Source organism: Carcharodon carcharias, chromosome 2, assembly GCF_017639515.1.
Source record: "Carcharodon carcharias isolate sCarCar2 chromosome 2, sCarCar2.pri, whole genome shotgun sequence".
In the NCBI taxonomy this organism is placed as follows: Eukaryota; Metazoa; Chordata; class Chondrichthyes; order Lamniformes; family Lamnidae; genus Carcharodon; species Carcharodon carcharias.
Genome location: NC_054468.1, coordinates 16,253,645 through 16,280,209, shown reverse-complemented (window position 1 = coordinate 16,280,209; position 26,565 = coordinate 16,253,645). Strand labels below are relative to the sequence as shown.

The 26,565-nt window shown below is 44.9% G+C and overlaps 1 protein-coding gene across 3 annotated transcripts; it reads left to right on the top strand.

Moving 5' to 3' along the window:
- Nucleotides 1-2,534: 2,534 nt before the first annotated feature.
- Nucleotides 2,535-22,140, top strand: LOC121289760 (P2Y purinoceptor 1-like). Of its 3 annotated transcripts, none has more exons than XR_005945642.1 (2): nt 2,535-2,686; nt 14,229-14,622. XR_005945642.1 is itself a non-coding variant. In XM_041209487.1 (2 exons), the coding sequence occupies exon 2, from the start codon at nt 20,234-20,236 to the stop codon at nt 21,221-21,223; it is 990 nt and encodes a 329-aa protein (XP_041065421.1). In that variant the 5' UTR covers nt 2,846-3,202; nt 20,165-20,233; the 3' UTR covers nt 21,224-22,140. The 3 variants fall into 3 exon arrangements, 1 of the variants encoding a protein (XP_041065421.1); XR_005945643.1 differs by lacking the exon at nt 2,535-2,686 and adding an exon at nt 2,846-3,202; XM_041209487.1 differs by lacking the exons at nt 2,535-2,686; nt 14,229-14,622 and adding exons at nt 2,846-3,202; nt 20,165-22,140.
- The last annotated feature ends 4,425 nt before the right edge of the window (nt 22,141-26,565 follow it).

The following is a 26,565-nucleotide window of genomic DNA, read 5'->3' as shown; positions in this document are numbered from 1 at the left end:
CAGTAGTGGTGCTACCGAACCACTTTTGGTGATGGGCATTGAAGTCCCCCACCCAGAGTACATCCTGCACCCTTGCCACCCTCAATGCTTCCTCCAGGTGGAGTTCAACACAGAGGAGCACTGATTCATCAGCTGTGGGATGACGGTATGCAGTATTCAGCAGGAGGTTTATTTGTCCATGTTTGACCTGATGCCACTAGACTTTATGGGATCCAGAGTAGAAGTTGAGGACTCCCAGGGCCACTCCTTCCTGACTGTATATCACTGTGCCACCACCTTTGCTGGACCTGTCTTGCTGGTGGGACAGGACAAAACCAGGTATAGTGACAGTGCTGCCTGGGACATTGTCTGTAAGGCATGATTCCATGAGTATGACTATGTCAGGCTGTTCTGTTGAAGAGTCGAAACGTTGGCTGTGTTCCTCTCCGCAGATGCTGTCAGACCTGCTGAGTTTTTCCACGTATTTTTATTTTTGTTTTGGATTTCCAGCATCCGCAGTTTTTTGCTTATATGTCAGGCTGTTGCTTGACGAGCCTGTGAAAGGGCCCTCCCCATTTTGGTACAAGCCTCAGATGTTAGTGAGGAGGACTTGGCAGGGTCGACAGGACTGGGTTTGCCATTGTCATTTCCGGTGCCTAGGTCGGTGTTGGGTGGACCATCCGGTTTCATTTCTTATAGAATTTTTTTTAGCGGTTTGTTACAGCTGAGTGGCCTTGCTAGGCCATTTCAGAGGGCATTTAAGAGTCAACTACATTGCTGTGGGTCTGGAGTCACCTATAGGCCAGACCAGGTAAGGATAGCAGTTTCCCTTCCCTAAAGGGCATTGGTGAACCAGATGGGTTTTTCCAACAATCAACAATGTTTTTTGCAGTCACCATTAGACTCGCAATTCCTGATTTTTGTTGAACACAAATTCAATTTGAACCCAGGTTCCCAGAGCATTACCCTGGGTCTCGGGGTTACCAGTCCAGTGACAATACCACCGCGCCACTGCCTGAATCCATGCTGACACTGGATTGCAAATACAGAAGAATATTCCTTCCCCCCCAACTAATCAATGGGCGCAACCACTCAGGTGTAAGCTAATAGCATCTGTTCCTACCCAATGGGTAATTTGCCCTTCCTTGATGTTTTGACAGCTTTGCCACTGGACATGGTTTGAAGGAATCTGCAAAAGCCTAAACACTTCTGATGTTGGTCAAAAATGGTTTGTATTTGGTATTTGGTGGGCACTGCGGCATAAGTGACAGTGCAGTTGGCTGAAGGCTGTTACATTGCATCAAGACTATTGCACAGAAACAAGCCCATTTGACCCAACTGGCCCATGACTGTGTTTGTGCTCCTCACGAGCTAGACAACTTTCCATTCCATCCACACAGCAGGTATTTGAGATCCTCCGATTCACATGTCAAATAGGCTTATAACTTCGACTGCAAGCTGGATGGATCAAGCCTCTCACCTCAAAGTGAGGCAATGAGGAGGCGGGGTGGGGCGGTATGGGGAGGAGGGACATCGTCTGCGGAGCCAGAAAGAGGGGCTGATGCCCTTTGAGACTGAAAAGGATTCCCATCATCATTGAGAAAAAGGCTGCAAAAGGGGCTCACTTGTGTCCGAGAAACATATTGCAAACGGGCCACATGATGGCCTTGGCTTCAGCAGGACCGGTTGTGCAGGGGTCAGCGGGGAGTGCAGGGAGCAGTAAACTTGCAGGTCCGGATCCTGATGAGGTTTCAGCTTTTGTATCTCATTTCCATGTTCTGAATGGGCCTCCTGTCCCACGCCTCCCATTGTGTCGGCGTTCCTCGTGGTGACTCACGGCTTTCGTAACAGTAAAATGGTTCGGCTAATGGTTAACAAGAAGCTAGAGAGGCGGCAAACATTCATTCAACGTGTCTCAACAATCCTCACTCAATAATTGCCTGCAGGATATGCAACAAATTCATTGTGCAGGTTCCTCCTCCTTGCCCATCATGGTGGTGATGCAACACCCGGCTCCTATTTCAGCCTTTCCAAGAACATTCTTTCTGGATATAACATTCAGCACAATAAGTAGAGCATGGAATGAAAATGCAACAGTATGTCTGCTTTTATCAGGGGAACTCTGGTGCCCATTTTCAATATTTCTATATCCCAGAAAGAGAAGTGTTCAAAGAAAGCTTTTTTTTAAAAAAAAAAAGAAGGCTTATCTTTTTTTCATGTTCTGATGATTTTTTCTCCACCAGTGTCCTGGAGATTGATTTTACAAATCTGGAGGTTCCAGGCCAAACCTGGAGGCTTGGCAACCTTACCCTGAACAAACGTTTATATGGAGCAGAGATCCCACACAACACTGGACTTTGTTTTACAGTAGTACAGAAGTACTGTATTGGCAAACAGAAAAAGCGACTCTTTTTTTAAAAAAAAACACGCCCTTTAACATCAGTACGTCTATACCTCACCCCAGCTGATCCCCGTCGCATTTAGGAGGTGTGTGTTTGAAGCAAGAACTGTTGGTTTAATTTCGCTCCTCTGAAATGTTTGAACCATCCTGTTCCCCTCACCTCCGCAGGTTTAAAAGACAGGTGTAGATTTCTGGAAGGACTAAGTCAATTTTAAATTAAATAAAAGCGTAATAAATCGGGTTAAAGGCCAGTCTGTATCTATGTTGTTATACATTGGCTGGAATCCTGTTTGTGGCTGAACAAAGGTAAATTGCTGACGCAGAGAAACTCTCTCTCTCTCTCTCTTCCTTGCTCGTTTCCTTTCTGCTGCTTCTTTCTAAGGCTCTTGCGTGGGGGGGTGGGGGGGGGGGGTGGTGGTGTGGAAGGCTCAGAACTGTCAGATTGCCGCCTGTGGGTTAACTGATGGTACTTTAAGGAGAAGGGGGTTGGGGCTGGCAGAGAGAATGCGTCAAGGGTGCGCGCTGTGGAGGAGCAGCACTTTCAAAGCAAAACCAGGGACAGCTCGACTGAGACTGTCATTCCCCAGCTGCTATTGGATCTTGCTGTGCGCGCCAGTCGGCTTCATATGTGCTCCTGCTGGGCGTTTGGAATCCTGCAGCCAGTGGTCGGAAAACTTCGGCTCTTCACACGTTGGTTGGAAAGTGCTCCATTCGCGGACTGAGCGCTTGTCTGATTCTTTTTGATGCCCCCCCACCACCACCCCCCCCCCACCACCTACCCTGGTTTTGTGCAATCTTCAACAGTTTACACGGCGGCCCAAGGTAAAAATGCGAGTCTGTTGCCGAGATGTTTCTTGCCATTGATAACGCTCGTCAATTGATAGTTTCTCCGGGCACATTTCACACATGGTGAGCTGGAGGTGCGAGGCTTGACGCAGTTAGACTGCAACTCTCGAGTTAAACTACAGTTGCCAATTTACACTGCTCTTCCCGAGTTGTCCTGTAACTCGCAATTTATACTGTAATTTCCAAATAGTTTTGTAATTCCCAATTCATCCTGCTATTCCCGAGTTGCAATGTAATTCCCATGTTATACTGTAATTCCCAATTTATAGTGCTATTTCCGAGTTATACTGTAATTCCCAATTTATAGTGCTATTCCCGAGTTATACTGTAATTCCCAAATGATACTGCTATTCCCGAGTTATACTGTAATTCCCAATTTATAGTGCTATTCCCGAGTTATACTGTAGTTCCCAATTTATAGTGCTATTCCCGAGTTGTACTGTAATTCACAATTTATACTCTAATTCCCGAGTTACACCGTAATTCCCATTTCACTGCTAATCCCGAGTTACACTGTATTTGCCGAGTTATACTGCAGTTCCCTATTTATATTACAATTCTCGAGTCATTCTGAAATTCGCAATTTATGTTGTAGTTCCCGATTTATACTGCTATTTCCAAATAATACTGTATTTCGCAATTTTTATTGTAGTTCCCAAATTAAACTGTAATTCTCAAGTTATTGCTAATCCTGAGTGATACTGTGATTCACAATTTCCACTGTAATTCCCAAATGATACTGTAATTTCCAATTTATATTGCAATTCCCAAATTATTCCGTGATTCCCAATTTATAGTGCTATTCCTAAGTAATAATATTATTCCCAGAGTTATTCTGCTATTTCAGAGTTATACTGTCATTCAGGAGTTAAACTGTCATTCAGAGTGCCATTTCCTGAGTTATATTGTCATTTCCAGTGTTATACCGTAATCCCTGAGTTATACTGTAATTCCCAAATTCTACTGCCATTCCTGATTTATACTGTAATTTTCTGAGTTGTACTGCCATTCCAGAGTTCACAGAATTAAAGAATTGTTATTGTGTAGAAGGAGGCCATTCTCTGGGCTCGCTGAGCATTTTAAGTTAATGCCAATCTCCTGCCTTTTCCCTGTAACCCTGCACATTGTTTCTGTTTAGATAATCATCCAATGCCCTCTGGAGTGTCTCAGTTGAACCTGCCTCCAGCACACTTCCAGGCAGTGCATTCCAAACCCTAACTACTCGCTGTGTGAAAAAGTTTTTTCTCACCTCACATTTGCTTCTTTTGCAAAACGCTTTAAAACTGTGCCCTCTGGTTCTCGGTCTGTTTACGAGCCGGAACAGTTTCTCCCTATCAGCTCTGTCCAGACCCCTCATAATTTTGAAAATGTCTATCAGGTCTCCTCTTAACCTTCCCCTCTCCAAGGAAAACAGTCCCAACTTCTCCAATCTTTCCTCATACCTGAAATGTCTTATCCCTGGAACCATTCTCATAAACCTCTTCTGTACTCCAATGCGTTTACATCATTCCTATAGTGTGGTGCCCAGAACGGGACACAATACTCCAGCTTAGGCCTAACCAGTGTCTTATATAAGTTCTCATAATCTCCCTGCTCTTGTACTCTATGGTCTCAATTTTCCCCCCATTGGAGGTGGGTGGGGGTGGGGGGGGGAGCGAGTTGATAGATGGGCTGTGTGCTCCCTGTGTGGGCAGGGGGGAATGCCTAAAATCAAGAGTGTGCTCTTTCACATATGCGCACTAAAGAGCGCACTCATCTCCCTGAGGCTAAGTGCAGCTTTAGGGAGATTGCCTCTACTTTCAAAAATATTAAAAATAGAAAAAAAAATCCCTTACATGTCCCCTCATGTGACAATGTCACATGAGTTGGGGCATGTTCATAATTTCCAAAAAATACTTTATTAAAATTTTTAAAAACCTGCCATGAATCCTCATCCCGCCGGTGGATGAGGTTTCATGTTTTTTCTACTTCCCGCCAGACTGCTTGCCTACCTTAAGGTTGGACGGGCAGGTCCTTTAATTACTTTAATTGATCTGCCAATGGCCTCAATTGGCCATTGACAGGTCGGCGAGCGGGCTGCACCCCCGCCTTCCTGAAAATTTAAATGGGGCGCGGTGACGTCGGGAGTTCTGCCCGACATCACTGCGCATCATTTTACGCGTCGGCGTGTGGGACCAGCCCCCGCTCGCTGACGGTAAAATCCAGCCCTATGTCCCTATTAATGAAGCCTAGAATACTGTATGATTTAGAAGCAGCTCTCTCTACCTGTCCTGCCACCTTTAATGATTTATGTACACGTACACCCAGGTCTCTCTGCTCCTGCACACCCTTTACAATAGTATCCTTTACTTTATACTGTCTCTCCATGTTCTTTGCACCAAAGTGTATCATCTCACACTTCTCTATTTTGAACTTCATCTGCCACCTATCTGCCCATTCCACCAGTGTGTCAATGTCCTTTTGAAGGTCTACACTGTCCTCCTCACAGTTTACAATTCTCCCAAACAGTCGTCCGCAAACTTTGAAATTGCCCCCTGCACACCAAGACCTAGATCATTTATAAATATCAGGAAAAGCAAGGGTCCCCATACTGAACCCTGGGGAACTCCACTACAAACCTTCTTCCGGTCTGAAAAATACCCATTAACCATTACTCTCTGTTTCCTATCCCTCAGCCACTTTTGTATCCACGTTGCTACTCTCCCTTTTATTCGATGACTTATAATTTTCCTCACAAGTCTGTTGTGTGGAACTTTACCAAGCACTTATTGGAAGTCCATATGCACCACATCTATGACCTTGCCCTCATCAACCTTCTCTGTTACCTCTTTACAAAATTCCAGCAAGTTAGTTAGATACAATTTTACTTTAAGAAATCCATGCTAACTCTTCTGAATCAATCCACATTTTTCCATGTGAATATTAATTCTATCCTGAAAAATTGTTTCTAGAAATTTTCCCACCACCAAAGTTAAACTGACTGGTCTGGAATTGCAAGGCAGATCTTTACAACCTTTTTGAACAAGAGTGTGATGTTTGAAATTCTCCAGTCTTCCGGCACCTCCCCGGAATCCAGGGAACATTGAAAGATTATTGCCGACGCCTCTACAATTTCCACTCTCACTTCCTTCAATATTCTTGGATGCATCTCAACCAGTCCCGACGCCTAATCAACTTGAAGTACCGACAGCCAATCCAATACCTCCTCCTTATCAATTTTAAACCCTTCTAGTGACTGAGTTTCCTCCTCTATCACCATTGCCTGGGCAGTCTACCTTGTAGGTAAAGACAGATGCAAAGTATTCATTTAACAGTTCAACCATGCCTCTTGCCTCCATGTGTAAATCCCCTTTTTGGGCCCTAATCAGCCCTACTCCTCCTTTAAGAACATAAGAACATGAGGACTAGGAGCAGGAGTAGGCAATTCAGCCCCTCGAGCCTGCCCTGCCATTCAATACGATCATGGCTGATCTCATTTCGGACTCAGCTCCAATTGCCCTCCCTCTCCCCATAACCTTTCAGCCCATTACTAATTAAAAATCTGCCTATCTCCTCCTTAAATTTATTCAGTGTCCCAGCATCCACTGCACTCTGAGGTAGTGAATTCTACCGATATAAGACCCTTTGAGAAAAGTAATTCCTCCTCATCTCTGATTTAACTACCACCCCTTGGCCTAAAACTATGGCCTCTCATTCTAGAATGCCCCACAAAGGGAAACTTCCTCTCCACATCTACTTTGTCTATCCCTTTTAGCATCATATATACCTCAATAGATCTCCTCTCATCCTTCTAAACTCTGGCGAGTATAGGCCTAAACTGCTCAATCTCTCCTCATAAGACAAGCCCCACATCTCTGGAATCAATCTAGTAAACCTCCTCTGAACAACCTTCAATGCAACTACACCCTTCCTCAAGTAAGGGGACCAAAACTGTGTACAGTACTCCAGGTTTCACCAATGCCTTGTACAGTTGCAACAACACTTCTCTATTTTTATACTCTATTCCTTTAGCAATAAATGCTAAAGTTCCATTTGCCTTCCATAATACCTGCTATACCTGCATACTAGCTTTCAAGGATTCATGCACGAGGACACCCAGATCCCTCTGCACTGAAGCATTCTGAATTTTCTCTCCATTTAAATAATAAGTTGCCTTTTTATTCTTCCGACCAAAATGGATAACCTCACACTTATCCTCGTTAAACTCCATCTGCCAAATTTTGGCCTATTCACCTAACCTGTCCATATCCATTTGTAACTTTCTTATTTCTTCATTGCAACTTAATTTCCCACCTATTTTGGTGTCAACTGCAAATTTAGCTATAGTACCTTCTATCTCTGAGTCCAAGTCATTAATATACATCGTAAATAGTTGGGGCCCAAGGACCGAACCCTGTAGCACCCCATTAATTACAACTTGCCATCCAGAGAAAGACCCATTTATCCTGACTCTCTGCTTTCTGTTGGTTAGCCGATCCTCTACCCAACTTAATATATTACCCCTAACTCCGTGTGATCTTATCTTGTTTATTAATCTTTTGTGTGGCATCTTATCAAAAGCCTTCTGGAAGCCCAGATATACTACATCACAGGATCCCCATTATCCACTTTGCTTGTCACATCTTCAAAGAACTCTAGCAAATTAGTCAAACATGATTAACTTTTCATGGTTGATGGGTTGCATTTTGGCTTTCCAAATGCCCCATTACTACTTCCTTAATAATGGATTCCAACAATTTCCCAATGACAGTCGTTAAACTAACTAATCTATGTTTTCCTACTTTCTGCCTCCCCCTCTTTTTGAACAAGGGTGTTATATTAGCATTTTTCCAATCCACTGGAACCTTTCCAGAATCCAGGGAATTTTGGAATATTATAGCCAATGCATCCACTATCTCCGCTGCCACTTCCTTTAAAACCCTGGGATGTAGGCCATCAGGTCCTGGGGACTTGTTACCCTTTAATCCCAATAATTTGCTCAGTACTTTTTCTCTAGTGGTGATGATTGTTCTAAGTTCATCCTTCTTTATACCCTCTGCACTACCTGTTACTATTGGGGTGGTACTAGTGTCCTCCACCGTGAAAACTGAGGCAAAATATTGATTAAGTGTCTCTGCCATTTCTGCGTTCCCCACTATTAACTCCCCATTCTCATCCTCCAAGGGACCAACATTCACTTTAATTACTCTCTTTCCTTTTGTATACTTGTAGAAACTTTTGCTATCAGTTTTTACATTTTGTACTAGTTTTCTTTCATAATTTACCTTTGCTCTTTTTATTTTTTTTTTGTAACCCTTTGTTGATCGTTTACCACCCATTTACCATTGGTGTGCTCATAGAATATTTTGTGATTTCCTTTTATGTTAGCTGCCAGTCTTTTACCATAATCCACCTTTTGCTTCTCGTATTTGCTTTTGCATGTCCCTTCTGATCCTTCTGTTCATCTTGGTTCTCAATTGTATTGCTACCTGACACCTGTCATAAACACACTTTTTCTTCTTTAACTTAATTTCTATCTCCTTTGTCATCCATGGAGATCTGGATTTGTTTTCCCTACCCTTCCCTTTTGAGGGAGCATGCCTTGACTGTGCCCAAACCATCTCCTCTTTGAAGATAGCCCTTTGTTCAGCTATTATTTTTCCTGCCAATTTTAGTTCCAATCTATCTGGCCCAGCTCTGTTCTTGCCCCATTGAAGTCCGCTCTCTGCCAGTTGATTATTCTTACTCTGGATTGACCAATGTCATTTTCCACCGTCATCCTAAACCTTATGATACAATGATCACTGTCCCCTAAATGTTCCCCCACTGTCACTTGATCTACTTGGCCCACCTCATTCCCAAGAACCAGGTCTAACAGTGCCTCCTTTCTTGTTGGACTGGACACATACAGCTGTATTCCTGAACAGGATCGCTCGTCCCTCACTGCCCCTTACACTACCATTATCCCCGTCTATGTACGGGTAATTAAAGTCTGCCTTTATAACTACTCTACCATGTTTACACCTCTCTGTAATTTCCTTGCAGATTGGTCCCTCTATATCCTTCCCACTAGCTGGTGGCCTATATATTAAGCCGAGCAATGTAATTGTACCCTTCTTATTCCTAAACTCTAGTCAAATTGATTCTGCCCTTGAATCCTCTGACACATCTTCTTTCTCCAGTATTGCAATGCTCTCCTTAACCAAAAACACCACCCCTCCCCCTTTTTTCCCTTTCCTATATTTTCTAGTCACTTTGTAACCAGGAATATTTAGCACCCAGATCTGCCCTTCCTTAAGCCAGGTCTCCATTATCGCCACAACATCATAATCCCACAAAGCAATCTGTGCCTGTAAATCCCCACATTTATTAACTATACTCTGTGCATTCACATACATGCAGTGTAATACTGATTTAGGCTTCATTACTTGCTCTTTTACTCCGACTCCATCTATTATCTTACTATTCTCTATTTTAGTGGTATCTGCCTCTCCCAACATTCCGTGCACCCTGGTATTACTTTCTAATATTCTCTGCTGATTCCCACACCACTGCTGAGTTAGTTTAAACCCACTCCAACAGCACTAGCAAAACGACCCACAAGGAACTCAGTCCCGGCTCAGTTATACTGTCATTCCCACATTATACCACCACTCCTGATTTGTACTGCCATTTCCTGATTTGTACTGCCATTTCCTGAATCGTACTGCCATTCATGAGTTGTACTTCTGTTCCTGGATTGTCTGCCATTCTCAAGTTATACTGCCATTCCTGAGTTGTGCTTCCATTCCCGAGTTATACTGCCATTCCCGAGTTATACTGCCATTCCCGAGTTATACTGCCATTCCTGAGTTATGCTGCCATTCCCAAGTTATACTGCCATTCCCGAGTTGTACTGCTATTCCTGAGTTGTACTGCCATACCTGAGTTGTACTGCTATTCCTGAGTTGTATTGCCATTCCCAAGTTATACTGCCATTCCCAAGTTGTACTGCTATTCCCGAGATGTACTGCTACTCCCGAGTTGTACTGCCATTCCTGAGTTGTACTGTTATTCCTGAGTTATACTGCCATACCTGAGTTGTATTGCCATTCCTGAGTTATACTGCCATTCCCAAGTTGTACTGCTATTCCCGAGTTGTACTGCCATTTCCTGAGTTGTACTGCTATTCCTGAGTTATACTGCCGTTCCTGAATTGTACTGCCATCCCCAAGTTGTACTGCCATTCCTGATTTGTACTGCTATTCTTGAGTTATACTGCTATTCCTGAATTAAACTACCATTTCCCAAGATACACTGCAGTTTCTAGAGTCACACTGTTACTCTGTAGTTATATTGCCATTCATGAGTTACACTGTCATTCCCAGAGCTGTACTGTGATTTCCTGAGATACACTCTCATTTCCAGAGGTGTACTGCAATTTCCTGAGTTACATTGTCATTTCCAGAGTTATACTGTCATTCCTGAGTGATACTGTCATTCCCGAGTTACACTTTAATTTCAGAGTTATACTGTCATTATGGAGTTACACTGTCACTTCCAGAATTTTACAGCCACTCCCCAAGTTGTGTTATCATTCAAGAATTACACTGTCATTTCCAGAGTTATACGGTTGTCATGGACAGGGGAGAGAGGCAAACTGGACTCCTTTATTCTCTCGCCATCTGTCCATTAGCAGAGGCGTTTTAATTTTTGAAATAGGCTGTGGTGTGTTTCCTCAATCCCTCTGTTTATGATGTCAATTTTAAAATGATTTGCAGCAAATTCTCTTTTGGGTGTATTGTTTAGTCATACATCTAAACTTCACACAACTTCATACACACACACACACAAGGACACAATAAGAAACTAGGAAAAAGGAGTATTTACAGCTACGAATAAATTAAAAGAAAAAGAACCACCAATATGGATATTGCTTCATGTGATGGTCAGAGTTCAGTGAGGGTTCCTTCACACAGGAGTTACAGTTCAGGCATATTTAGTTATTTGGAAGGAGGATAATTCCTTTAGAGTTGATGGTGACACAGCGAGGTGAGGTTTATTATACAGAGACTGGGTCTGCTCAGCAGGCGATGGCAGGAATCTTCCAGAAAACCAGACTTTAGGAGGCTTAGACTTGATGCAGACTGTTGGTCAGCCTGGAGTCCTGCTTTGGTGTTTGCAGACTGGAGGTTAAACAGCAGACTGAGTTGCAAGTCTAGAAAAGCAGTAATAACTTTCCAAAGGTCCAGAAGCTTAGGTCAAATGGTGTTGCCCCTAATTGAGTCAGTGGCAGGTTAACTAATAGTTTCTGTGCCTCTGGTCAAAATCCATTGTTCACCTTTGGAGATAGATGGTGGTTATTAGTGCCTCTGCAGGTGCAATAAGTTTCAATGGCCCTCCCTTTGTTATAATCCAGGGTGGAGAGACAAATTGTCTGCTGATCCCTGGTTTTGTTGATTGTTTTGTGTCCTCATAATGATAACTGTGGGATTGCATAAGGGTAAGGGTTGAGCTTTTGTCCTGTAACTGCTGCTGAAAGTTTCTAAAAACTGTAGCCAACTTGTAAATCATGTGACCTGTAGCAGCCATATTTTGGCTCAGCAAGGCCCATTTTTTACATAGGCAAAAGATAAGGTTTGAGTGAAACAGTTTATGATCCCTTTCATGTTTTATGGACATGACACTGTCATTCCCGAGTTATGCTACCACTTTCAGAGTTACACTGCCACTTCCCAAGTTGTGCTTCCATTCATGAGTTACATTGTAATTCCCAGTGTTCTACAGTCATTCTCACATTGTGCTTCCATTCGTGAGTTATACTGTCATTCCCGAGTGACATGGTCATTTCCAGAGTTATGCTGCCACTTCCTGAGTGACACTGTTATTACCAGTGTTGTACTGTCGTTCTGGAGTTATACCATCATTCCTGAGTTACACTGTCATTTCTAGGTAATGAATTACACACACACACCCCCCCACCCCCCACCCCAACACTGTCGGGGGGGTTGTGCTGGGGTGGGCAGGGGTGGGCACAGACCTGATCGGCACCCCTGATCGGATCCACACCGCCATTTTACGTGGGTGGGCGAATTAAGGCCACTGAGCGTTCCCTGTGTGGACAGGGGGGGGTTTCCCTTAGTCAGGGCCTGTGCTCTTTCGCGCATGCACATGAAAGAGCGCAGAAAACTCCCTGAGACAGAGGTGCCTCAAGGAGATTAGTTTAAGCGTTAAAAATTTAAATAAAGAAAAGAAAATATCTTAAGACATGTACCCTCATGTGGCAGTGTCACACGAGTTGGAACATTAATGAAAAAATTTATTTAATTTATAAACCCTTCATGAAACTCGTCCCTCCTGTGGATGAGGTTCCATGAAAAATGCGAAGGCCGCCTGGGCTCTTCACCTGCGCCCCACCCCCCACAACCCAGCTGACCTTAAGGTCAGATGGGCAGCTCAGTTTATTACTTTAATTGATATTTAAATGGGCTTTATAGGGCTGCGCACCTGCTGAAAATCAAAACGCAACATGTGGTGATGTTGGGACGCCTGCCCGACAATCACCGCGCGTCGTTTCACGCCTCGGTGAGAATTCTGGCCGAGAGTTACTCTGCCACTTCCTGAGTTGCGTTGGCCATTGACGAGTTTTGCTGTCACTCCCAAGTTATATTTTCATTCTGAGCGGCACTGTAACTTCTGAGTTGTACCGACATTCCCAAGTTATACCGCGATCCCCAAGTTACGCTGCCATTCCAGAGCTGCGCTACCATTTCCCGAGTTTACTGTCATTTCCCGTGTTGCACTGCCGTTTCCCGAGTTATACTGCCAACTCCGAGTTCTCTTTCCGCTCCTGGAGCAGAACCTTTCGTCCGGCGAGCGGGCAACACGAGCGGGAGTGAAATAGTGCGTGATGGTGTCGGCCAAGTGTCCCGAGGTTATTGTGCACCCTTGCGATCTTTGGGTTGGCAGCAGTTAAGAGGCCTACTAATGCCCTTACGTAATGAATTAAGTAGCATTTTTCGCTGCACGCTTAACCGTTCAGATGGCGGGCGTCGAATAGGCCGGCGGCCTTTGCGTTTTTAAATGAAACCTCATCCACGGGTGGGATGAGGTTTCCAACAGTAACTAAAAAAAAAAGTAAACTCTTTTTAACATCCTTTTTTACATGTCCCTCCACATGTGACTGAGTCACAGCAGGTTTGGCAGCGTCGGCGGAGAAGAGATAAAAACAAAAAACTGCGGATGCTGGACATCCAAAACAGAAACAGAATTACCTGGAAAAACTCAGCAGGTCTGGCAGCATCGGCGGAGAAGGGTCATGAGGACTCGAAACGTCAACTCTTTTCTTCTCCGCCGATGCTGCCAGACCTGCTGAGTTTTTCCAGGTAATTCTGTTTTTGTTTTGGATTTCCAGCATCCGCAGTTTTTTGTTTTTATGGCTGAGTCACGTGCGGGGACGTGTTTATATAATTAGGTAAAAAGTATATTTTTCATTTTAAAATCTTTCAGCTCCCTGAGGCAGCTCTGTGCTTCCCCCCGTGCATGCACACACTTCAGCGCTCACACTCCTCCCGCAACCCCCACCCCAGTAGAGCTGAGGCTCCGGCCGTGCCTTTCACACTGGCTGCCTGGCTGTTAATTGGCCAGCCAGCTTGAAATCGCGGTCGGAGTCTGACAGCAGGCAGCGGTCAGTCTTCAGCAGGCAGCGGTCAGTCTTCAGCAGGCAGCGGTCAGTCTTGCAGCCCTTCCTGGGCCTTGGAGTTCACAGAATCACAGAATCACACAGTGCAGAAGAGGCCCTTCGGCCCATCGAGTCTGCACCGACACGTGAGAAACATCTGACCTACCTACCTAACCCCATTTACCAGCACTTGGCCCATAGCCTTGAATGTTATGACGTGCCAAGTGCTCATCCAGGAACTTTTTAAAGGATGTGAGGCAGCCCGCCTCTCACTAGGTTACAGTATTGATTCTTGTATTGTACTGACACTTGTTCCCCAAAGGCAAATAGGTTTCTGATCCTGATCTTTTGCTCTTTTGCTAGGTCAGAATCCTGAAAGCCCATCCTTAACAGCACCGTGAGTGTACCTACACCACATGTACTGCAACAGTTGAAGAAGACAGCTCACTACCAAGGGCAATTAGGGATGGTGAACAGATGCTGGCCTTGCCAATGCCCCTCACGTTCTATGAAAGAATAAAAAAACTTAAGCCGAGAAATGGGAGACCCTCCCTTTCCAAAAAGCTGTCTCAGTCACCTTCGAGTAGACATTTGTTGCAGTAAACTCCAGTTCTTAATGTTATAGACAAACTAGTTGCTGTGTTTGTGTCTCTTCTCCTCTGTACCAGTCCAACTAGGTCTCTATGCAGTGTGAATACGAAATGAATGCTACATGTGAGCCTAGACTTGAGCTCAAAAACACAAGCTACAGGTCTATGGGGTAGAGAGGGGTTTGGGTGAAGGGTTGGAGACAGTGGGGTGATTAGATAACTCTTTCAAAAGGCCAACATAGGCACGGTCTGTATGGTCTCCTCCTGTGCTGTATCGTTCTATGGGGGAAAAATTTTAGCCAAACCAGCCTGATGGGAAACTGCCCAATTTGCAGCTGAGAGTAACATTATGTGACATGCAAATCCAATGTTCCAACCAATACTGTTGACTTCTTGGCAGGTGGGTTATGTTAAAATTGCCCCCACAATGATTCCATGATCATGTCTTCACATTGAGGATACTCTCCATCGTGTTGTGTGGCACTACCACCGTGCTAAAAGGGATAGATTTCGAACAGATCTAGCAACTCAAGACTGGGCATCCATGAGACACTGTGGGCCATCAGCAGCAGCAGAATTGTATTCAACCATAATCTGTAATCTCATGGCCCGGCACATCTCCCACTCTAATGATACTGTAAAGCTGAGGGATTAGCCCTGGTTCAATAAAGAGTGCAGGAGGGCATGCCAGGAGCAGAACAAGGCATACCTAAAAAGGAGGCGTCAGCCTGCTGAAGCTACAACACTGGACTATTTGCATGCCAAACAGCACAAGCAGCAAATGACAGACAGAGATAAGCGATTCCGTAACCAAAGGATCAGATTTAAGCTCTGCAGTCCTGGCACATACAGTCATGAATGGTGGTGGATAATTAAATAACTCACTGGAGGAGGAGGAGGCTCCAAAGATATCTCCATTGTCAATGATGGAGGAGCCCATTACATCAGTGCAAAAGATAAGGCTGAATCATTTACAACAATCTTTAGCCAGAAGTGCCATGTGGATGATCCATCTCAGCCTCCTCTGGAGGTCCTCAGCATCACAGTCTTCATTCAGCCAATTTGATTTACTCCATGTGATATCAAGAAATGACTGAAGTCACTGCATCCTGCAAAGGCTATGGGCCTTGACAATACTCTGGCAATAGTACTGAAGACTTGTGCTCCAGAACTTGCTGCATCCCTAGCCAAGCTGTTCCAGTACAGCTACAACACTGGCTGTATTATGTGGAAATTGCCCAGGTATGTCCTGTACACAAAAAGCAGGACAAATCCAACACGACCAATTACTGCCCCCCATCAATCTACTCTCGATCACCAGTAAAGTGATGGAATGAGTCTTCAACAGTGCTATCAATTGGCACTTCGTTAGCAAAAACCCGCTCACTGATGCTCAGTTTGGATTCTGCCAGGGTCACTCAGCTTCTGACATTACAGCCTTGGGTCAAACATGGACAAAAGAGCTGAACTCCAGAGGCAAGGTGGGAGTAACTGCCCTTGACATCAAGGCAGCATTTGACTGAGTGTGGTATCAAGGAGCCCCAGGAAAACTGGAGTCAATGGGAATCAGGGGGAAAACTTTCCACTGGTTGGAGTCATACTTAGCACAAAGGAAAATGGTTGTGGTTGTTGGAAGTCAATCGTCTCAGTTTCAGGATATCATTGCAAAAGTTCCTCAGGGTTCGCTGATGATTACAGAATGTTCAGTACCATTCGCAACTCCTCAGATACTGATGCAGTCCATGTCCAAATGCAGCAAGACTTGGAGAATATACAGGCTTCGGTTGACTGGTTGCAGATAATGTTCGCACCATGCAAGTACTAGGCAATGACCATCTCCAAAAGAGAATCTAACCATCACCCCTTGACATTCAACGTCATCACCATTGCTGAACCCCCCACTATCAACATCCTGGAGGTTACCATTGACACAAAACTGAACTGGATTAGCCATATAAGTACTTTGGCTGCAAGAGCAGGTCAGAGGCTAGAAATCCTGCAGCAAGTAACTCACCTCTGGACTCCCCAAAGCCTGTCCATCATCTACAAGGTACAAATCAGGAGTGTGATGGAATATTCTCCACTGGCCTGGATGAGGACAGCTCCAACAACACTCAAGAACCTTGACACCATTTAGGACAAAGCTGCTGGCTTGATTGGCACCCAATCCACAAATATTCACTCCCTCCATCACCAATGCACAGTGGCAGCAAAGTGTATCATCTACAAGATGCATTGCAGCAACTCACTAAGGCTTCTTAGACAGCACCTTCCAAACCCACAAACACTACCATCTAGAAGGACAAGGGTAGCAGACACATGGGAACACTATCACCTGGAAGTTCCCCTCCAAACCACTCACCAACCTGACTTGGAAATACACCGCTGTTCCTTCACTGTCGCCGGTTCAAAATCCTGAAACACCCTTCCTAACAGCACTGCGGGTGTACAGGGTAGGTGTACACTGTGCAGCAGTTCAGGAAGACAACTCACCACCACCTTCTCAATGGCATTTAGTGATGAGCAGTAAATGCTGGGCCTAGCCAGCGATGCCCACATCCCATGATTGAATAAAAATGATGTGCTGACAATCCCAGTGAGTTCTGCTTATTGGGCTGGCGTGTGCTGTATAGGGAGTACACGTGAGCAACATTTGTTCTCTCAGCCACACATAAAACATCCCAGGGCATGAATGGAAGGAGAGCAGGGGAGTTCTCCCTGTGTCCTGGCCAATATTTATCACTCAACCAATACCACTGAAACAGATGGCTATTGCCACCTTGCTGTTTGCAGGACCTTGCTGTGCATAAGCTTGGCCGCTGCTTTACATCAGTGACCACATCTCAGAAGTAATTAATTCATTATAAAGCATTTTGGCATGTCCCCAGTCATGGGAAGTGCCGTATAAGACTTTTCTTTCTTTTAATAAAATGCTTCACCAAAAGGTATAAAACAAGGATGTGGCTAGCGCGGGGAAGTGAATGTTCATAATGAAAAGTCCTGTAGTGGCAGTAGCAGTCACTGTGGCCGCTGGATAGCTCTTTTACATCTGTCACACTCATTATGGGCCACATGGCCTCCTCTGTTCTGTAAATGTCTATGATTCTATTATAATTAACGCGCAAGCATCCCTTCTCCAAATGACTATAGGGGTGATTCCAAAACCTGGCATTCTTGGTAAGCAACGGTTTCATTAAGGAGAAGATTTCCAGAAATCGACATCTACAATTTCCTCAACCCATGGCCCGAATTCCCACTGGACGTGCTGAACTGTGTGGTCATCTTTCGAGCAGGGTTTCTGTAGTTGAAAGAATGGCCCAGCCTGATCAGCGGCATCTTTTGTCCTGCTTATTATTTCCAAGTTGCAATTTCTGTTTATGCAAAAGACAGTAATAAAATAAAGGAAAAACAAAAAAAGAGCATGCGCTATTCCCAGCATCCTGCAATATTAATGACTTTGATACGAGTTGCCGTTTGTTCTTAGAGCAATGGGTTTAAAGATGTTCAGTGTGGAGGAGTCTCTATACATGCGCACACATTCTGGATATCCCCTGCACAAACTTGAGCAGAATATTGTCGTCGGCGAGTGGAAGCGGGCCCTACACGCTGATGTGTAAAATGGCGCAAGAGGACATCGGGCATGCGTCCTGACATCATCGCGCGTCATTTCAATATTGTGATTGGCGGCACGCACCGGAGGTGGCTGCGCGGCCGCCGAACTGTCAAAGGCCGATTAGGGCCATTACAAAAGTAATTGACATGGTTACCAGCACTGCCCGTCCAACCTTAAGGTCGGTGGGTGGGGCAGGCGAAGAACCCAAGCGGCCTTCGCGTTTTTCAGGAAACCTCATCCACGGGCGGGATGAAGTTTCCTGAAGGTTTTATAAAATAATTAAATAAATTTTGCTAAATGCACAAACATGTCCCAGCTCATATGACACCGTCACATCAGGGGACATGTTTATATGATTTTTTAGCCTCATTTATTGAAAAGTTTCATTATCAACTCAATCTCCCTGAGGCAGCTCCGTGCTTGAGGGAGATCGCTGCGTTCTTTCGTGCATGTGCGAATGAGTGCAAGCCTCAACCGACTCTCCCTCCTCCTCCCCCCCCCCCGCCCGCACAGGTAGTGCTGAGCAGTACCGGCCACGCATTATGCTGGGCCAGCCTTAATTGGCCCTCCCATGTAAAATGGCAGCGCACAGCCAATCGCAGATGACGATCAGCTCTGCGCCCCCCCACCCCTTGCCCGCTCCTATCCAGCCCGCCTGATATAGGTAAGATTCAGGCCATTGGCAATAATCCCAGGAACCCCTGCAGATACTGATGGTATGAACATGACGCTAGAAGCTCATCCTGGGGTCAAACATGAAACCAATGTGGCAAACATGCTGGCTTGATCTCAGACTGTACACTGACCCAAAGATTCTGGCCTTTGAATGTTCACAGCTGCTTTCAGGCTGCTGTGTTTATCCAGTATTCCCTGGTTTATTATTTTACCAGTCACACTCATGGAGGATTATGGATATCTGTGAGTAAATAGTGAGGAAATAATCTATTTGAAAGGGTTCAACTTCATTCCAAACTGCAGAGTAATGTTGTTTGTCTGTGGTATTCACACTCTATCCAAGATAGCAGAGCAATTCTCATGCAAACTGTTTGGTTCCATTGCCCAGACCCCTTCATTGATGTGGGTGATCTCTGTTACAGTTTGAGTTGGATGTGACACTGAGTGAGCTGGATTAGCGAGATCCACTGAAAGCTATTGCATCCTCAGGACAACCCATAGTGCTTTACAGCCAATGGAGCACTTTTGAAGTGTAGTCACTGTCGTAATGTAGAGTTGAACAGAAGCCAATTTGTACACAGCAAGCTCCCACAAATATCAATGTGATAACAGATAATCTGTTTTAGTGATGCCAGTTAAGGAACACATACTGATTGGGACACCAGGAAGATCTTACGTGCTCTTCATCAGAAAGTACTGCTCAATCCAGGCATCCAACCTGGGGCCTCAGTTTGACATCTGATCTGAAAGATGGAACCTTCAGCAGTGCAGCATTCCATCAGCAAGTAGGCAAATCTCTGGAATGGGATTTGCACCCACAACCTTCTGGTGCAGAGGTGAGAGGACCACCCACTACAACTGATAACTATGCAATAAGCATCGTCAGTCAGAGTGAAGGGGTGAGTGGAAGATAGAAACAGAGGAATAATCATTTCAATTCAGAACTTGCCTTTGGCAACCACTCTTTGGAGAAAATATTAGCCTAAATCAATCTTGCTGCTTGTAGACAGGGGTCAATACAACAAACACATTTTACTAAATTTGACACTCAGCCACCTAAGGTGATATCAAGTCAGTCAACCAAAACCTTGGTGAAAGAAGTAGATTTTTAAGTCGTGTCTTAAAGGAGGTGAGAGAAGCAGAGAGGTTTAGGGAAGGAATTCCCGAGCTTAGGAGCACAGCAGCTGAAGCCATGCCTGCCCACCAGTGAAGTTATGAAAGCAGGGTATGTACGAGAGGGAAGATTTGGAGGATTGCCAAGACCTTTGGAGGGTTGTAGGACTGGACAGAGATAGGGAGGGATGAGGCCATTGAGGGAATTGACTGTGAGGTTGAGGATTTCTATTCAAGTAGTTGCCTGATTGAGAACCAGCATAACAGAATGTGTGGTAAATTTAAACCTTACTTGTTTGCTCTTTCAGATGTTCTAATTTTTGGAGGAACATGTGCCATCCTGTCGACTGTGAGTAAAAGGCTCTGAAGCGGATACAATGGTGCAACTGCCATCCAATGACTGCTCTGTCAATCAGGAATTTGAGTCTTGCTATCTGCCCATTATGTACCTTATAGTCTTTGTCACTGGATTCATAGGAAACAGTGTTGCTCTCTGGATGTTCATCTTCCACATGAGGCCTTGGAGCAGCATCACCATATACATGTTTAACCTCACCTTGGCCGACCTCTTCTACGTCTTCTCTCTGCCAGTTTTGATTTTTTATTACCTCAAGGAAAGTGACTGGATCTTCGGGGAGACGCTGTGCAAGCTGCAGAGGTTTATTTTCCACGTTAACCTATACGGGAGCATCTTGTTTCTGACCTGCATCAGTGTCCACAGGTACATTGGGGTAGTCCACCCCATGAAATCACTGGGCAGGTTGAAGAAAAAATCGTCCATCATTGTGTGCGTGTGTGTGTGGGTCATAGTAATGGCTGGCATCGCCCCAATTCTGTACTTCTCTCGAATACGCCAGGTCACCAATAAAGCAAACTTCTCTGGACCGTACCCGTTCACAAACAGAACGATAAAAACCACATGTTACGATACGACATCTAAAGAGCTCCTGCACACTTACTTCATTTACAGCATGCTCACTACATTCTTTGGTTTCTGTGTCCCCTTCGCCACCATTCTGGTTTGTTATGGATTTATAGTGAAGGCGCTAATATTTAACGACATGAAGACACCTCTCCGGGGCAAGTCCGTGCGTCTCATTATCATTGTGCTGGCAGTCTTTGCTGTCGCCTACCTCCCCTTCCATGTGATGAAGAATTTAAACCTTCAGTCCAGACTTTATTACCAGGGGTCAGAGACGTGCGGGTGGAACAAGAGAGTCTACGCCACCTATCAAGTGACCAGGGGTCTGGCCAGCCTCAATAGCTGCGTGGACCCAATCCTGTACTTTCTGGCTGGAGACACTTTCAGGAGGAAATTCACTTCTACAGCCTCGAGAATCATCAAATTGAACCAGTCTGTGGTCTAGGAAAGTAAACAATTCACTTCATGACACAATGGACAAGTTATAGAATGATGATGATTCCTCCTTAACCTACAATTTACATTTATATAACACCTTCAATGTAGTAAATATGTCCCCAGGCACTTCTGAGGGGCATTATCAGAAAAATGTGACAGATAAGGAGATATTAAGACAGGTGATCAAAAGCTTAGTCAAACCAGTATATCTAAGGTGTATCTTAAAAGAGGAGAGAGCAATTAGAGAAGTTGGAGTGGACTAAGGAGGGAATTCCAGAATTTAGGGTCCAGGCAGCTGAAGGCACAGCCACCAGTGGTGCAGCCAAGGAGATTGGGGTATGCGCAAGAGGCTGTAATTGCAAGAGAGCAGAGAGCTTGGAGGATTGCAGGGCTAGATGAGGTTGCAGAGTTAGAGAGGGGTGAGGCCACGGAGAGATTTGAACATGAATGAAAATTTTAGAATTGAGGTGCTCCCTGATGTGGAGCAAGTACATGGCTGGTGGGTGAATAGGAGCTGGTGCAAGTTAGCACAGGGGCAGCAGAGTTATGGATGAGCTCAGGTTTCAGAAAGTGGTGGTTCGGTGAATTTTAGTTTAAGTATCTTTTTGGGGTTGACAGGCACAATAAGGGTCATGTTTGAGAGCTTTAGTTGAATGCTTTAATAAGAAAGTGTAATGAGTGGAGTAGCCCACAACTAAACATTCAAACACCCTGTATTTGTCCACTTATCCTTCAACCCAATCACAGTTGCCCTTGCTGCTAATTTGAAGTTTTCTATTTTAGGATGGGAACAGTATTGTACAATAGGTTTGAAAAAGTGGACCTGCTGTTAATGATATTAAACTTTGAAGAATCGGGCCGTTATCTAGTTTGATCTATACAGGGAATATTTTGCCTTATACCTTGATGTTTACATTGTTGCATAAAATTCACAGCTTCACAAAGAAGCATAGAATGGAGCTCATGTACTTGAATAACTGATTAAATATTATTTTGTTTGGCTGTGACTCTCCTCTGTGCTGAGTGTCTACGCAGCACTGTCTACTGCTGGTTACTGCACTGTACCCTGTTACTGCTCTACCACACAGAATATCATTGCACAGAAACAGCTTATCTGATCTACATCGTTGTTCGCACTCCACATGAGTCCGCTTCCACCACTTTTCATCTCACCCTATCAGCATATCGTTCTACATTTTTCTCTCTCGCTTGCATATCTAGCTTCACCTTAAAGACATCTATGCTATTCACCTCAACTACAACATTTGGTAGCAAGTTCCACATTCTAATCACTCTGTGAATAAATAAATTTCTCTCGAATTCTCTCTTGGATTTACTAGTAACTAACTTACATTTATATCTCTTAGTTTTGGTCTCCCCTCCCCACAAAACCACCCCCCCCACTCCCCCAACACCCCCACACTCCCCGTGCCCCACCCCACCCCACCCCCCAACACCCCCACACTCCCCGTGCCCCACCCCACCCCACCCCAACAAGTGAAAACATTCTCTCCATGTGAACCCTATCAAACATCTCCATGATTTTAAAGAATTCTATCAGGTCACCCTTCAGCCTTTTCTTTTCCAAAGAAAAGAGCTCTAGACTGTTATAGTTGATATATACATATATATTTGATAGTTGATAGTTATAGCTTCTCATTTCTGTAATAAGTCTTGGAAATCTCTTTTTATTCAGACCTTCTCCAGTACCTCCACGTTAATATGAGTGGCAGGTCAGAAAATTGGACAGAATATAAAGAGCAGCAAAGAATAACTAACAGATTAATAAGTCGTTTGGTAGCACAGAACAATGGGGTAGGCGGAATGTGGAGTTGAGGCCTCAATCAGATCAGCCACGATCTTACTGAATGGTGGAGCCGGCTGGAGGAGATGGATGGCCTACTCCTGCTCCTAATTTGTATGTTCGTATGCTCATAATATGGAGACCAGAGTTGTTCATAGTACGCCAAGCTTGGAAAGGAGTTCCTCCTGACAGATGCTACTGCAGTGAACACAGAAAGACATGGTATCTCTAGAAGTGACAATGCAGCAACAGTGCCAGGAGTCAAAGTCACTGTGGGCTCCAATGCATGGACATATGGGTCTCTAGCTTAGTCCTAGAAAGTTGTGGGTTCCAGTCCCACTCCAGAGACTGAAGCATTAAGTCTTGGTTGATTTTCCCAGTGCAATACTGAGGGAGTGCTGCATTGCCAACTGTGCTGTCTTTCAAATGAGATGATAAACTGAGGTCCTATCTACATTCTCAGGTAGATGTAAAAGATCCCACAGCATTATTGTGAAGAAGGTCAGAGGAGTTATCCCAGGTGGGCTGGCCAATACTTATGCTCACTTAAATACTTAAGCATCACAAAACCAGGTTGTCTAGTCCTCTTGATACGAATATCCACTTCATGTTAATATTTTAGAGCTAAAGTTTAGACAATGACAGTATCAGCAGGAGTGACCAGATTGTGGTCCTTGTGGTGTTGAAGTCCTGTCTTTACATGGAGGATGATCTCCACCATCTTGTGTAGCACTACCACCGTGCTAAACGGGATAGATTTTGAACAGATCTAGCAACTCAAGACAGTGCATCCATGAGGTGCTGTGGGCCATCAGCAGCAGCAGAATTGTATTCAACCACAATCTGTAACCTCATGGCCCAGCATATCCCCCATTCCACCATTACCATCAAGCCAGGGGATCAGCCCTGGTTCAATGAAGAGTGCAGGAGGATATGCGAGGAGCAGCACCAGGCATACCTAAAAATGAGGTGTCAACCTGCTGAAGCTACAACACAGGATTACCCGTGTGCCAAACAGCATAGGCAGCATGCGATAGACAGAGCTAAGTGATTCCACCAGCAATGGATCAGACCTAGGCTCTGTAGTCCTGCCACACTCAGTCGTGAATGGTGGTGGACAATTAAACAACTCACTGGAGGAGGAGGCTCCACAAATATCCACATCCTCAATGACGGATGAGCTCAGTACATCAGTGCAAAAGATAAGGCTGAAGCATTTGCTACAATCTTCAGCCAGAAGTGCCGAGTGGATGATCCATCTCGGCCTCCTCTGGAGGTCCCCAGCATCATAGGTGCCAGTCTTCAGCCAATTCAATTCACTACACGTGGTATCAAGAAATGGCTGAAGGCAGTGGATACTGCAAAGGCCACATTCCGGCAATATTACTGAAGAATTTGGTTCCAGAACTTGCCATGCCCCTAGCCAAGCTGTTCCAGTACAGCTACAACACTGGCATCTATCTAGCAATGTGGAAAATTGACCAGGTATATTATGTACACAAAAAAGCAGGACAAATTCAACCTGGACAATCACCATCCCATCAGACAACTCTCGATAAAGTGATGGAAGGTGTCATCCACAGTACTATCAAGCAGCACTTGCTTAGCAATAACCTGCCCAGTTTGGGTTTTGCCAGGTTTACTCAGCTTCTGATCTCATTATGGTCTGGGTTCAAACATGGACAAAAGAGCTGAAATCCCGAGGTGAGGTGAGAGTGACTGCCTTTGACATCAAGGCCACATTCGACCGAGTGTGGAATCAAGGAGCCCTAACAAAACTGGAGTCAATGGGAATCAGGGGGAAAACTCTCTGCTGGTTGGAGTCATACCTAGCACAAAGGAAGATGGTTGTGGTTGTTGGAGGTCAATCATCTCAGCTCCAGGACATCACTGCAGGAGTTCCTCAGGGTAGTGTCCTTGGCCCAACCATCTTCAGCTGCTTCATCAATGACCTTCCTTTCATCATAAGGTCAGCAGTGGGGATGTTTGCCGATGGTTGCACAATGTTCAGTACCATTCACGACTCCTCAGATACTGAAGCAGTCCATGTCCAAATGCAGCAAGATCTGGACAATACCCAGGCTTAGGCTGACAAGTGACAAGTAACATTCACACCACACAAGTGCCAGGCAATGACCATCCCCAATAAGACGCAATATAACCATCGCTCCTTGACATTCAATGGCATTACCATCACTGGATCCCCCACTGTCAACACCCCAGGGGTTGCCCTTGACCAGAAATTGAACTAAACTAGCCAATAAATACAGGGGCTAGGAATCCTGTGGTGAGTAACTCACCTCCTGACTCCCCAAAGCCTGTCTACTACCTACAAGAGTGTGATAGAATACTCTCCACTTGCCTGGATGAGTGCAGCTCCTACAACACTCAAGAAACTTGACACCATCCAGGACAAAGCAGCCTGCTTGATTGACACCCCATTCACAAACATTCACTCCCTCCACACCAACAAACAGTAGTAGCAGTGTGTACCATCTACAAGATGCACTGCAGGAACTCACCAAGACTCCTTAGGCAGCACGTTCCAAACCCACGATAACTACCATCTAGAAGGACAAGGGCAGCAGATAGATGGGAACACCGCCATCTGCAAGTTCCCCTTTAAGCGACACACCATCCTGACTTGGAAATATATCTCTATTCCTTCACTGCCGCTGGGTCAAAATTGTAGAACTCCCTCCCTAACAGCACCGTGGGTGTACCTACACCACGGGGACTGCAGCAGTTCAGGAAGACAACTGATCACGGCCTTCTCAAGAGTAATTAGGAATGGGCAATAAATGCTGGCCTAGCCAGCAATGCCCAATTTCTGTAGATGAATTTTAAAAAAAGTTCTGGGGAAATTAAAGTTTAGCAGTAGAAAACGGGAGACATGCAACTAAAGCAGCTTGGAGTCTATTACACTTAATAGGTTGGGGCCATGTTGACTTAAGGAGTTGACAACTAGAAAGGTAAGAGCCATAAAACAGCAGGTCATCTTACTTAGCTGGAGAAATGATGCCTACACTGCTTGCAAAGAAGTGCAGTCCAGTGCACTGTTTTGTTTTGATAGTTAGAGCTAAATTAGTTTCAAAGTATTCAGTGAACCCTGAAAGGCTACATCACCGTGGAGATGGGTGGAACTTAAGATGGTTCCCTGGTTTTAATTCATGCATTTGCTGGCAGAGGGGTTTGGTTGTAGTTTGTACCTCGTGTGGTTTGCAGCTCACAGAGAAGCCCTGGGAGCTGTTAGCAGGCTCCAGGCAGTTATGGCTCAGAGAAGTCCTGGGGAGCTGAGAAGGTGGCAGAAGGTCACTGGTTCTGTTCTGGGCAGTTAAGGCTCACAGAAGCCATGAGAGTCATTTATAGTTCAGTACAGCTGTGAGACTCAAATTCTGAGAAACCCAAGGGCAGGGTCAGCTGAGTGAAGATGGCGGACTGCAAAAGAGTTGGAAGTGTGGTGGTGATTAGAGGCAAGATTGCAGCTTTGTGAATCCCATGGGACACAGTCTCAGGAGGACAGACTGAACTATCAGGAGGTGAGT

Bases quoted from the DNA above. Each gene is read 5' to 3' on its own strand.
- LOC121289760 (XM_041209487.1), top strand. From the start codon at position 20,234: ATGGTGCAACTGCCATCCAATGACTGCTCTGTCAATCAGGAATTTGAG.